This window comes from Mesoplodon bidens, assembly GCF_964165515.1.
Source record: "Mesoplodon bidens genome assembly, chromosome: 5".
Lineage (NCBI taxonomy): Eukaryota > Metazoa > Chordata > Mammalia > Artiodactyla > Ziphiidae > Mesoplodon > Mesoplodon bidens.
In genome coordinates, this window is record NC_138161.1 from 3,054,954 (window position 1) to 3,069,546 (window position 14,593).

Consider the following 14,593-nt stretch of genomic DNA (forward strand, 5'->3'; position numbering starts at 1 on the left):
ATAACTGGATAAACTCCCTTTTGATGAACTCAGAGTTAGCTGATTAGTAACCTTAATTGTATCTGCAGAGTCTCACTGCCTTGACCAGGCAACTTAATGTGACCAGGGTGTTATATGTTGGTCTCGGGGATTAGGGCAGGAAACCTTGACCCATTTTAGGATTCTGCTACCACACCATTTATTTTGAGTGTTTGTTTTTACTTCTTGAGCACTTCATTTAATAGCTTCTCTAAGTCTTTGTAAGATACTTCTCACATCTGTGTCATCTTGGCCTTGGAATCTCTTGGTTGTCTTGTCCCACGTGAGTTGGGATTTTTCCTGTTTCTTTGTAGGCTGAGTAATTTTTGGATTGTATCGTGGACATTTGAATATTATGTTTTGAGACCCTGGGTCTTGCTTAAATCTTATGGGAGATGTTGATGTTTTGTTTCAGCAGCAGTCATCCTGGTTGGGTTCAGGTCACAAGTTCTGACCAGCCTTCTCTGTTTGTGGCTTCCATGTCACTTCCTTTTTTTTTTTTGGCCATGTTGCACAGCTTTTGGGATCTCAGCTCCCTGACCAGGGATTGAACCCCGGCCATGGCAGTGAACGTGCTGAATCCTAACCGCTAGGCCACCAGGGAACTCCTTTGAGTTCCGTTTTTAAGCAGTTTCTGCAGTGCTGTTGCTGTGAGGCTGACCCCTCACCACCATCTCCTGATGCTCTGCCCTCATGTATGTCCTTGTTTGGGACCTGGATGATAGTTGATATTTTAGTTTTCAGAGTCTTAGATATGCTGTTTATGATCAGATCCACACATGCATAGCTTGGGGTGAGGCCAGGAGTCTATAGACGACCTTGTGGGGTCACATTCCTGGGCTCTTTTTTTTTTTTTTTTTTCGGTACGTGGGCCTCTCACTGCTGTGGCCTCTCCTGTTGCGGAGCACAGGCTCCGGACGCTCAGGCTCAGCGGCCATGGCTCATGGGCCCAGCCGCTCCGCGGCATGTGGGATCTTCCCGGACCGGGGCATGAAGCCGTGTCCCCTGCATCGGCAGGCGGACTCTCAACCACTGCGCCACCAGGGAAGCCCCTACATTCCTGAGCTCTTAACTCTCCACAACGTCTTAGTACTTGTGAGTTCCCCAGCACTCCCTTTTTCAGTCCTTCACCTGGAATGCTGAGGTTTTATATGCCCTGAGGTCCCATGTTTCTGCAGCTAGGCCCAGTCCACGGCAAGAAGCAGGAGTTCAGAGGATCACATTTCCTTTCCACAGAGTTTGAGTTACCCAAGGACTCCCACTGCCAGCACGGTCACTGCTGGGAGATCCTGTTCCTACTCCTCGAGCCTGAGCCAGAGGGTTTCTCCTGGTGCTCTTTCTGTGGGGGTCAGTGCCACCCTGGATTTGGGGGCTGAGTGGTAAACTCTTGGTTTGGTGGTTCTTAAAATTCTGGTCTTCTTCCCAATCCACCTGCAGAGACATTTACTTGCTTACTTGACAGTCTTCCATCTGACCCCCAAGCACAGCCGTGTGCGGGCTGTCAGCCTCAGACCCCTCTTGGGATCCCTGTGCAAAGCGGCCTGAGGCAGGTCTTGCCGCTCCGTTCTCTGTGGCCGCCTTCTGATACGCACACTGTATACCCACTTTCTCCATCGCTACTAACGTCCAGCCTTGAGTCCTCCGGAACTAGGACCCTTCTTGTACTACAAGCAAACTTACTTTTCCTTTTGGCCTCTCCACGCCTTGACTGTAGTTTGCCTTTTTCTTGGGGATTTTGCTTTCCTTGCCACCTTCATGATCAAAGGCTGCTCATTTTTAGCAGCTTGGGTGCCTCAGACCCAGAGATGGGGATTTTTAAAAATAATTATTTAGAGCAGTTTTAGTTTCACAACAAAATGAGAGGAAGATGCAGAGATTTCCCATATACCCCTGTCCCCCCCGCCCCCCATGCGTAGCCTTCCCTGTTATCACCGTCACTCACCAGAATGGTGCATTTTTTACCGAGGGTAAACCTACTTTGGCACGTCATAGTCATCCAAAGACCATAGTTTACCTCAGAGTTTACTCTTGGTGTTGTCCATTCAGTGGATTTGGACAGATACATTATGACACACATTCATTATTATAACAGCCTACAGAGGGCCCTGGGTTTATCATCACGTGGGTTTCCAGCCTCTGAGGTGGTGAGCCCGTCGTGGTCCTTAGACACACGCTCTCTTGCTCAGCTCCCTCCTCCCATCACTCCCCGAGCCTCGCTGAGACTCCTGCTGCTTCCTGCTTCCCTTTCCTCCACGGCCTCCCCTCCGTCCAGCTAACCTGGACCCTCACCACCATCTCCTGATGCTCTGACCTTGGACTGGCCATCCACCGTCTCCCTTCCTAGCTGCGGTGATGCTTGAGGAGGAGGTTTCAAGTGCACAGAGTTGTGCCGGTTCACCCTCGCCTGGTCCTGAGTCCCCCTGGAACCCTTCTCTGCATCCTTATCAGTGCCACTTTAGTCTCCACAGTGGCTGGATCAGACGCAGACTCTCTCTGTGACGCCGACCACTGCGCTGTTCTTCGGTCCCCTGTGGGGCAGGGGCAGTTATCCCAGAGGGTGGCTTTCCTTCCTGCTCCCCAGGGAGAGCCGAGGGCTGTGGGCCTGAGCTTTCTCATCTCTCTGCCTCACTTGTTTATACCCACTCACCCTCTCACTTTCTTCTCTCATGTGGCCTTTTGGGGCTTCCACCTCTGGTTTTGATTAGCTGTGCTTTTGATTAGTTGCCCTCTGGGATTTTGCTCAATTAGTTGTCATCTCTTGCTTCGGCATTTCCAAGTTCTCCCTCCCACTGGCTCCTTTTCAGCCGACTTCCTCCCAGCTGTGCTGTGATCACCTTCAGCGGTGCCCTAGGGTCCATATCAGAGCGTTTCCAGCTCTGCTAGGATTTGGGTGGCTTTGGATTTTCCACGACATGACGCATTTTCCCGGAATGAAGGGCTGGCTTATGTGGCCCTGTTCCTTTTGCTTCCCTTGAAGTCCCCATGGGCCCTTGGGGTTAGTGGCCCTTTATAACAGACTTGATTCCACCGAGGGGCCCCAGGGCCACCTCTTTGGTGACAAGTGGGACATTGTTGTGACTGGCCTCTGTGAGTTCTTTCAGGGCTACATCTTCTCAGGCCATTTGACTTCTCGATAGCTCCAGTGTATCTGCCTTTTTTTTGGAAGACCCTTTTTAAACTCTCCAAATCTAGAAACTTCCAACATCTGGTGGTGAGACACCAGCTGGCCCTGAGGGCCTCTCAAGGTGTTTTTTGCTGCCAGGAGGAGGGCTGGGTTGCTGCTTGCTATGGTGGTGTATCTTTTAAGCCTTGGCTTCCCTACCTTCAAGGGGATGACCTTCTTGCTACACCAACCAGGTCTGTGTTCTCTGTTGATAATTTCTAACATTCTCATCAGCCTCTCAGGTGTCTGCTCCATATGGCCACTTGATAGGACTGTGGGCGACCCCAGGCCGGCCCTAGACCAGGCTCTGTCTGCCAAGGCTGGGGAGGTCAGTGCTGCCTGGCAGGGGCTCTTGTCCACCTCTTCTCTGTGCATTTCTTCTTACTTAGCCACGCGCGGGGTGGGAACTGTCCAGAGAGTCCCCATCCTCACCAGCATCGGTCCTTTTCCTTCCACCTCCAGCCATGGGGCATCAGCCAGGCACACACAGCGTTTGGTACAGGCAGTTTCTGTGCTGTGTCTGGGGTTGCACCCTGACCTTGGGATTCTGAGGGCCACCAGGTGTCGTGCTGGCCTTGAGCCTAGTACGATGGACCCTCAGAAACTCCTGGTTGTGGCCTGTTTCCCCACTGCTGTTGTGTGACACTGGTGCTGCCGTTCTGAGCTGGACAAACACAATTTCTGTTTCTCGTTGGAGATCTGGATTCCAGGAAGTAGGGTTGCTTCCAGCCTTTTAAGTTCTCCCTGGTTTCTTCTGCCCTTAAATTTCTCATTGACTTTGTCTCATTGCTCATCCTTCATTATGATTTTACCAGTCCTTATGGACACAGGCCTGGGACAGGTAACCCACTTCTGCATACTTACTCCAGGGAAAGTTCTACCCATAAACCCCAGGACACGTGTGCAGAAATGTCATAGCAGCTGTGTTTGTTATAGCACACACTAGGAACTGACCTAAACCTCTGTCAGCTGGAGAACAGAGAAATAAATTGTGATCAGTATGTTGGGACGCATCAGTGAAAATACATCCGAGCTACACAAATCAACACGGACAGACCTCTCACGGTGGTGGGGAAGATTACTGCGGTGTGCGCTGCTGATACAGGCGTGGGGAACAGGATCGTCAGGCTCTGTATATGTACTGTAAAGGTATATGGAGATGCACGCCTCTCTCCCGTAGCAAATGAGGATAGTGGTTCCCACCAGCCTGAAGTCCGAGTTCAGATAGAGTTCATGAAGGGGATTTGACTACGGTGAGGAGGTTTCTTTCTTAACCAGGGAGGTGGGTGTCGTGTTGTTCTGTCTTTTTGTGTGTCTTCTCTGTTAAGTAGTAGATAAAAATTAATCTAAGGTACTTGATTAGGATTACGTATGGTATAGGCCACAGATTTTTAAGCTCTGCCTTGACTGGGGAGGGGGCCCGAGTCTAAGACAAGCACGTTCACTAGTCAGTTACTGTATCCTCTTTAAAAATTGGTGGGCCTCTAACTGCGAGTTTCTGTCCGTCATTTGGTCTGAAGTGTCTGACTGTATTGCTCTGCCAATTGCTTCTTTCTCATGTAACATGTGTATTCTCTAAGAATTGTATTACTCTTTGTTCCTTAAAATTACTTGATGGTGCTAATTTGACTACTTTAGATTTTAGTCAGTTTTGGATGACTGATTTGTGGGTTTTGTTTCAGGCCAGTAGACATCACAAGTCATGCGTTTTGGCTTATTTTTATGGTTGGCTTGTTTTGAAGTACTGGGTGTGTTTATTCTTTGCTGCTTCTAGGTTACAAGTTATAATTTCTTTTACAGTGAAGAACAAGGTAGCTCACTTGCATCACCTTTACTTTAAGCGCCTCAGCCTTGGACGTCAGACTGTCTGGGGGGCTTTCTGACGTCTCACCAGGAGAGCCCGCTCAGCCTCCAGGCGCAGGCCTCGTGGATCTAGGTGGAGAGAGGGCCTTGTCATTCAAGGAGAGTTACTTGCGTAGCATTTTAAGTGTACTACTACCTTTATTTTAGCATTGCTTTCAGTCCTTTTATTACCAATGTCAGATGCCTCTAAAATTCTCAAGACTGCAGAGATGGGGAAATTGCTCTTTTGCAGCCCTTAATCCATTTATAATGTGTCTTCTGCTTAGGTTCATGGTAGGAAGCAGAATTTACCTACTTTTTTGTCATTGGAAGAAACAAATGACTCCTAGTACTACAGTAGTTTGGGAAATGACATTTCCTTTTAATACTGAAGTAGCGGAAAAGTGAATTGAATGGGCGGTCTCTTTTGACCTGACAGGTGGAACTTTGATACATTATTTACAGAGTGCTTTTGGTTGGAGTAGAAATGTTGGAATAGAAAGTATTTGCATAAGAAACAGGAAGTGGTTCAGGGTTTGTTGTTTGCTAAGTCATGGTGTGACCTTGGAGGATTCTCTGGTCTTCCGAAAGATGTAACCTGGCAGTAACACGAGGTCAGGTGGCACCATGGCCGTGGCAATTACTTTTGTTCCATTTTAACTTCTTTTTTTTTAATATATTTATTTATTGTGGCTGCGCCGGGTTTTAGTTGTGGCACACGGGATCTTAGTTGCAGCATGTGGGATCTAGTTTCCCGACCAGGGATCAAACCCGGACCCCCTGCACTGGGAGCGCAGAGTCTTACCCATTGGACCACCAGGGAAGTCCCTCATTTTAGCTTCTTAAGGTTGGCTGATTGTGACCAAATATGAAATTTTAGAGACATTTGTCAATTTGTGTTTTTGCCACCTCAAAGTTAAACAGCAGTCAATGAAGAATTTCAACTAGACATATTATCTGGAGTTGGCCCCATATTTCAGTCATCACCCAGATATTAACTTTGCCTCTTAAAATCTAGAGAAGATTGGCTTATTTTCTTTTCATTCTCTAAAGCAGGGGTTGGCAAGCTTTCCTCTAAAGGGCCACATAGAATATTTTAGGCTCTGTGGGCCATGCAATCTCTGTTGCAGTGACTCACTCCTGTTGTTGTAGCCTGAAAGCAGCATAGGAAATACATTGAATTTTAAGGAGTTCCAACTATCTGTGTTGGTGATCTGAACTTTTCTCTTCTTGAGATCCTGGATTAGAGATCTCAGAGAATTCTAGTTAATGTGTTGAATTTTCCTCATGAATACGATATTTGAACATCCCTTAATAACTCATTAAATGGTTACTAGTGCATAGATTTTGGATATCTGTAAAAATTGTCAGGAAAACTTGAAAACATCTGTAATTTTGGCTCATTTTGTGGCCCGTGGGGAGGTTGAAAATCGTAATTTGAGACCTAGGCATTACTGTTCTCAAGGGTGCTAGTCTGGTGTTATCTTCTTGGATGGTAGCATTGCCTTGACTTTGAAAATGCCATGGAAATGGGAGGAGAGCCAGACCGTCTCTGCACGCTGCCCTGCTGAGGCTCTCAGTCGCTGGGAGCTGCGTCACTTTCCATATTGAGCCCGAGCGTGTATCATGTCCCAGGTACTGTACCAGCCTATGTGTCTGTAAAGGCAAATCAGCCGTGGAGCTTGCTTTTGACAAACAAAGCTTAGTGGGGAAACCAGCTATTTTTTTCAATTTATTTTAATTTTTATTTATTTATTTATTTATTTTGCGGTACGTGGGCCTCTCACTGTTGCGGCCTCTCCCGTTGCGGAGCACAGGCTCCGGGCGCTTAGGCTCAGCAGCCATGGCTCACGGGCCCAGCCGCTCCACGGCATGTGGGATCTTCCCGGACCGGGGCACGAACCCGTGTCCCCTGCATCGGCAGGCGGACTCTCAACCACTGTGCCACCAGGGAAGCCTGAAACCAGCTATTTTAACAGAAGACTGTAATAAACATTTTCTATGACATGCATGTATGTGTGTACCATAATTTAATTGATCCCTTCTTAATGGACGGAATTGCTATTATTGATTTTCCTTTTGCCTCAGGCTCTAATAAGTCTTGGCATGGTACTGTTACTGATCCCATCTTGATTTTAAATTTTGATATATTGCTTATTATGGAATTTTTGCAGTAGTTCTGACTTTAAAAAGTTGCATTACAATATATTTTAAAAACCTTGGTTGCTAAGCTTTTTTGGCACCCCTTAAATTTGCAACCAAAGCAAGTGCCTTGTTCTCCTCACCCTCTCCGGCCCTGCTGGTTAAATGTTCAGTTGTGCACACATAGGACACTGCAGGAGATGGGCTGTGGGCTCTGGGCTCTGGTACCTTTTCGTGAAGAGAACTGGTGTTTGTCCTGACAGGCAGTTAGCTCTTCCTGACTCCTAAACCCTGGCCCCCCTGAGGTGGTCAGTGCCAGATCTGTACCTCGTTCCGTGGTTTCCTCTCACTCTCCACTGGGCTTCGTAGTGTCTGCCTCGTCCAGTGGCCGGGTCAGAGCCAGCTGAAGCCTGGGCAGATTCTGCATGCTCGCTAGTGCTCCCCTTGTCTGGTAGCTGCCTTTCTGGGCTTCTTCCTCCCTAGCTTTGCTCCATTTGCTGCAATTTCTTTAGCTCACTTTTTAAAAAGTTTATTTAATTTATTCTTTTTTGGCTGCATTGGGTCTTCGTTGCTGCGCGTGGGCTTTCTCTAGTTGCAGCGAGCGGGAGCTACTCTTCGTTGCGGTGTGTGGGCTTCTCGTTGCGGCGGCTTCTCTTGTTGCAAAGCATGGGCTGTAGGCGCCTGGGCTTCAGGAGTTGTGGCTTGTGAGCTCAAGAGTTGTGACTCGTGGGCTCTAGAGCGCAGGCTCAGTAGTTGTGGTGCACGGGCTTAGTTGCTCCGCGGCATGTGAGATCTTCCCGGACCAGGGCTCAAACCCGTGTCCCCTGCATTGGCAGGCGATTCTTAACCACTGTGCAACCAGGGAAGCCCTTCTTTAGCTCTCTTGCCTGTTTAGTATTTCTCCTTTCCCAGGTGTTAATTACCCTTGAGTTTTACAGTTTGATTATTAAAGTTTTCATTCTTGTAAGTTCTTCTAGGTTCTTTTTTGAGCTGCCTGGTTATTTATAATACTCAGTAGCTCCTTGATGATGTTTTCAATTTATTGTTTGAATTATTTATACCTGTTAAACATAGCTGTTTTCTATTTGGTAATTGATACTTGTAGTATCTGATAATTTTTTTTTATGCTGACTCTGTCATTGGTTCTTTGTGCTGTTACTTTAAGGTCTTACTTTTCATGTGTTTTGTGATTTTTATTATGAACTTAAAATTGTTAGCACTGTATTTGTGAGAATTCTTTGAGGACCCAGTTGAGGGTCCTTTCCTTTAAGAGAATGTTTCTTGTGGCCGGGTGGCTGGAGCACCTCCCATCCCAGGTCTACTTTCTTATTAAAATTATTGGCTTGTGGATTTTCAGGCCATACAAAAAGTATGCATTCATGCCAAGCTTGACAGGTCACTCTTTCCTAGTTTTCTGAAGGGGTCTGTGCTCTGAAGTCCTGTCTTGTGTTGTTCTGAGGCTTTTCTTTCTGTCCCTCTGCACAAAGGCACTAACACTGACATTCTGTGTCTCTGGAATCTGTCATCTTTAGGGCTCACCTTTCTGAATTTGAGCTCTCACTAAGTTCCTGATTAGAGATGTTTTCCCTTCATTTCTTACAAGGTCATTCATTTTTTCCAAGACTTTGCAAAATATTTGTGTAGCCTTTTCTATTACTGTACAGTATGAAGTTTGGGGGGTCTCTGTATTCAGCAGTATTATCAGAAACCAGTCCTATCGTTTTCCAGTTTTTAATAATATTCGACTCTGTATTACTAGTTGTGGTCAGTTCCCAAGACCACTTGTAAAACCCTGTTTAACTCCAGGTCACTAGGATTGTTGGTTGTTAGGGATGGTTGGATTGTGGTGCTCTCCATCCCTTTGCTGTGGATTAAACAGAATTGTATGGCCTGACCTGGCCACCCAGACATCATGGGTAACATTCATTGAGTGAAAGGTAGGATTAAATTTTAAACAGTGAATTGAACTTTTAGAGTACAGTATACTTATGAATGGAGGGTTATCTGTATATAAATGCAGGACTGGTACTAAAAGAGATTACTCAATAAATATGGTTTTGAGGTTCCCTGTGCCCGCTTTGCATATACGTCTCTTGGTAATGTGAGCTTATAAGAGGTGGTGTTACGTGGCAGTATTGCTGAAGTTTCCCATTTTCAGGTAGCCTCACAGAGACAAATAGTATTTCACATACTTCTGCTTACTATACCTGTCATCCAGATTGTGTTAGAGTCGGACATCTGAAGTGTAAGGGCACCCCTAAATATGTTAAGGTCCTATGAACCAGGAGATATATTTAGGGTGACGCAGTATGGAGGGGCAGCATGTCAACACCATTTTCTTTTACATTTCAGGTTAATGCTGATGTCCCTGTACAACGTGAGCATCAATTTGAAAGGCTTGAAGTACATTAGTGAGAGTCCAGGATTCATCCCTTTGTTGTGGTGGCTTCTGAGCGGTAAGGATGGGCTTTACCTGTGCGTCTCCTTATACACGTGTTCCCCTGTGGCAGGAGGAGGTCGTAAAGTATTAGAGATGAGGGTTGTTCCTCCCAAGGTGTTCTCATGCCTTCCGAAAAAAAAGATTTCAAATTATAGAAAACTCACTGGTATGCTAAGTTATTTCTAGTTCTGTTTCTGAAGTATGGCTTTCAATTTAGTTATGATTCTGTGACACAAAGAAAAATTATCTAATAAAACAGCTAGTAAGTGGCTTTAACCTGTCCCTTTCACTGTGAACGATACAGCACTATGTATGCTGTCTGTGGCTCTGAACATCAGGTATAGGGAAATCCCGTCGTTAAGCAACGTGGGGAAAAAAATCGGAGAGATTGCAGCTCTGAAGTTCCATCTGTCTATCTATCTATCCATCTGATGTGTTTTTTTGTTTTCTTTGGAATAAAAAGCTGTCTTTACTGTTTCTCCAGCTTTTCTCCCTAACCACCAATTTAACCTAAAATTTTGTCGCAATCCGTTCATCATACTTTTTTTTTTTTTTTTTTTTTTTTTTTTTGGGGGGTATGCGGGCCTCTCACTGTTGTGGCCTCTCCCGTTGTGGAGCACAGGTTCTGGCCACGCAGGCTCAGCAGCCATGGGTCACGGGCCCAGCTGCTCTGTGGCATGTGGGATCTTCCCAGACCGGGGCACGAACCTGTGTCCCCAGCATTGGTAGGTGGATTCTCAACCACCGCGCCACCAGGAAAGCCCCATCATACTTTTTTTAAAAAATAAATTTATTTGTTTATTTTTGGCTGCGTTGGGTCTTCATTGCTGCACGCGAGCTTTCTCTGGTTGTGGCGAGCAGGGGCTACTCTTCGTTGCGATGCACGGGCTTCTCATTGTGGTGGCTTCTCTTGTTGCGGAGCACGGGCTCTAGGCACGCGGGCTCAGTAGTTGTGGCTCGCGAGCTTCAGTAGTTGTGGCATGCAGGCTCAGTAGTTGTGGCTCACAGGTTCTAGAGCGTAGGCTCAGTAGTTGTGGCTCATGGGCTTAGTTGCTCCGTGACATGTGGGATCTTCCTGGACCAGGGATCGAACCTGTGTGCCCTGCATTGGCAGGCGGATTCTTAACCACTGCGCCACCAGGGAAGTCCTGTTCATCATACTTTTTAATACCATGTCTTCAATAGGAACATATTTCATTCAAGTGTGCAAAAAAATTACCTTTCCTTATTTTTTTGTAATTCAGATCAATCTCTGTTTTTGAGCTTCAGTTCCATTTGGTGGTAAATGCTTATTTTTTGTAACAGGTTTTTTGAGGTATAATTGACATGGAATAAACTGCACACTTTAAGGCAAACAACTGATAAGTTTTGACGTAAGTTATACACCCGTAAAATCATCATCACAATCAAGATAATGAGCATACCTGTCACTCTCGAGGGGTACCTTGTGCTTCTTGGATCCCTCCTTGCCGTCCCTCTATTCCCCTCTTCCCAGAAAATCGCTTGCCTCCTTTCTGTATTACAGGTTAGTTTTCATTTTCTACAGGTTTATATAAATGGAACCATGCACTGTGTATTCTTTTTTGACTCTCTTCTTTCACTCAGCATAATTATTTTGAGATCCATCCATACTGTGTGTATTAATAGTTGATTCCTTTTTATTACTAAATAGTATTCTGTTATGTGGAGAGACTGCAATTGCTTTATGTATTCGGCTGTTGATGGACATTTGGGTTGTCTCCAAGTTTTCGCTCTTGTAAATAAAGCTGCTGTGAACATTCTTGTATGTTTTTGCCTGGACACCGGCTTTCATTTCTCTTGGGTCAGCACCTGGGAGTGGACTGTCTGGCTCATGTAATAGGTGTTTCTGTGGCACTGCCAAGCTGTGCTGCAAAGTGGTGCCACTGCTTTGCATCCCCCAGCCCCCGCCCCAGCAGAGGGTTACCGCCTCAGTTGTGCATATCCTCGTCAGTGTTCGGCATGGTCCTTCTTTTTAATTTTAGATATTCCGGGAGTGGTGTGATATACCTCACTCTACTTTGGTCTTACTTTGCATTTATGTTATGACTAATGATGTTGAGCATTTTTTCCTGTGTTTATTTGCCCATCCATATATCTTCTATGATTAAATGTCTGTTCACACCTTTTTGCCCATTAAAAAAAATTGGGTTATTACTCAGCCATAAAAAGGAACAAAATTGGGTCATTTGTAGAGACATGGATGAATCTAGAGACTGTCATACAGAGTGAAGTAAGTCAGAAGGAGAAAAAAAAAATCGAATATTAACGCATGTATGTGGAACCTAGAAAAATGGTACAGATGAACCAGTTTGCAGGGCAGAAATAGAGACACAGATGTAGAGAACAAACGTATGGACACCAAGGGGGGAAAGCGGCGGGGGGAGGTGGTGGTGGTGGGATGAATTGGGCGATTGGGATTGACATGTATACACTGATGTGTATAAAATGGATGACTAATAAGAACCTGCTGTATGAAAAAAAATTGGGTTGTTTCAATGGAGTATTGAGGTTCTTTGTATATTCTGCATACAAATCCTTTGTCAGATATGTAGTTTGCAAATAATTGCTCTCAGTTTGTTGCTTGTCTTTTCATTCTCTTAAGAGCATCTTTAAAGAACAGAAGTTCTTAATTTTTTTGGTGAGGTTTAATTTATTGTTCTTTTTCTTCTACGAATCATGCCTTTGGTATAGAAATTTTTGCCCCACGGATTTTTAAAATGTGTTTTCTTCTATTAGTTTTGTAGTTTTGCATTTTACATTTAGGTCTGTGATCCATTTTGAGTTAATATTTATATATGTTGAGTGGTATGACTCAAAGTTTTTTTTGTTTTGGGGGGTTTTTTTTGGCATAAAGCCGCCTAGTTGATCTAACACCATTTGTTTGGAAGACTCTCCTTTCTCCACAGGATTGCCCTTGGACCTTTGTTGAAAATCAAATGACATTATATGAGAGGGTGGAGTTTTTGGACTCTATTCGTTTGTTCTGTGGATCCATTTTTGTAGCATTATGCCAATACCATACTTTATAATAAATCTTAAAGTCAGGTAGTGTAAATCCTCCAACTTTGTTCTTATTTTTCAAAGTTGTTTTGACTCTTTCTAAGTCCTTTGCATTTCCATACGAATTTGAGGATCAGCTTGTCGCTTTCTAACAGCGACAAAAAGTCCTGTTGGGATTTTTATTAGGATTGTGTTGAATCAGCAGTTCGTCTTGGGGAGAATTGACATTTGAGCAATACCGAGTCTCCCAGTCAATGAAATAGTATATGTATGTCCATTTATTTAGATATTGTTGGGAGCGCAGAGGAACTGGCCTCCTTTGTTTCTGGCTTCTTTTCAAGGCTGCTTGTGTAGTAAATCCCCGTGAAGGTAGAGATACTGTCTCTCTCCAGAACAAAGGGTGGGTTTGTTGACACTCATGCAATAGGGATAATGCTTCCCTCTGGGGAAAAGGTCTGGCAGGATTACTCCCATTATGAACGATTTGGGTTCCCTGAGCTTGGGGTTTCTCTTCTGCAATGCAGCCCATGGCGTATGCCTGGCCCTGTAGAATTGGGTCTCAGTGAACTGTGCTGACCCTCTGGATATGGCCGTTGCCGTGGAGGAATACTGTTCTTTGCCTTGGACACAGGGGTGTTGTCTCTCCTGCCAGCATCCGTGAGACTCTCGCACGCTGGCTTCTTAACTTGCAAGTAGGGTAAAACCCCAAATCCTCCAAAGCTGTAAGGAGGTGGCCGAGAGAGCTGTGTTTGTATTTTAGGAGGCCTTCTGCCCACGAGGGCTAGGTATTTGACCAGACAGCTTTTTTTCTCTTGAGAACGTGAGCCAAGGAACCCATGGAATCAGAGGTGGGTCTTGGGCTAGAGGTGGGTAGCTATCCCGGCTGGTCGCTGTGGGCCACGTGCCAGCAGATGGTGTCAGTCGGTGGGGGCGGGGGTGGGGAGAGGGCGAGGATAATTAAATAAGGGTCCCTAACACTCCTGGAGTGCCAGGCAATGTGTATTTACAGATTTACTTCTCTAAATACCCTTATAAGGCAAATATTACGATTTATGTTTTATATACGAGGAAACAGGAGCACGCAGGGATGAAGTGACTTCCTCGAGGTCATACAGTTTCTGGGTGGAAGTCCGGGCAGTTGGGTTCTAGGTCCCTTCTCCCAGCCACTCTGTGGACCTCCACTCCACAGGAAGTGTCTCTGAGATGGATGCTAAGTTCCCGGTGACCTCTCTCCTTTCCTTGTCTCCTGGTGTGGCGTGGCTCAGCCTTAGAGATAGCTGTCCTGAAACCTTACGCCCCTCTCTGCTAGCTTGCAGCCAGTGATCCTCCAGCACCTTTTGCCAGTTGTTTACTTTCGCATAAAAAGAGGGCCTTAGGCTGAATGTTCTCTAGGGCCTTTTCTAGCTCTGGTGCTCCAGAAATGTTCCAGGGTCGAGTGACAGTCCTTACAGTTTCATTTTAATTTAGGCAGCTCTCTAGGTTGCCAGCAACCCAAGAGTGTCGGTTCCTGACCCTCACCAGAGGTGGCGTGCTTTGACCAGGGTGGACTGTTCCTGCTTGAACTTCGGGTCCTGTACAGTGGGGGCTGGGGTAAAGTTGCCTTAATGCCACTTTTTGCCCCAGGGCCATCAGACTTTCTTGCTCATGAAGACAGTTACTGGTTCTTTTGACAATGTGCACAGCCCGAAGCCTAATAAATCTTTTGAAAGGTCATCTTAATTGATGTTATTTGCTATCATAGTCAAATAAAGACAAGGTCTGTCAAGCCCAGCATGTTTGTCCCCTGATTTATCTATGGAATTAATTTAACTTAAAAATTGAAATTTGTTATAGAATTTGGTGTGTCTTTTAGGAAGGTGAATATATATTTTATTATAGAATAGGAAAATAGAAACAAAAGTAGTTCTCTGAAAAAAGTATGTTCATCTTGGTGCCTGGCGGTGGTGGTGTGATTGTTTTCATAATTC

General features: G+C 45.5%; 1 protein-coding gene across 2 annotated transcripts in view; it reads left to right on the top strand.

The window, feature by feature from the left end:
• The window catches only part of HSF2BP (heat shock transcription factor 2 binding protein), an 86,739-nt gene that overhangs the window by 36,782 nt on the left and 35,364 nt on the right, over positions 1–14,593 (top strand). For both annotated transcript variants that reach the window (XM_081234857.1, XM_081234858.1), the window contains exon 8: positions 9,518–9,621. In XM_081234857.1, the coding sequence (XP_081090983.1) occupies positions 9,518–9,621 (104 nt within the window). The remainder of the gene's footprint in view (positions 1–9,517; positions 9,622–14,593) is intronic.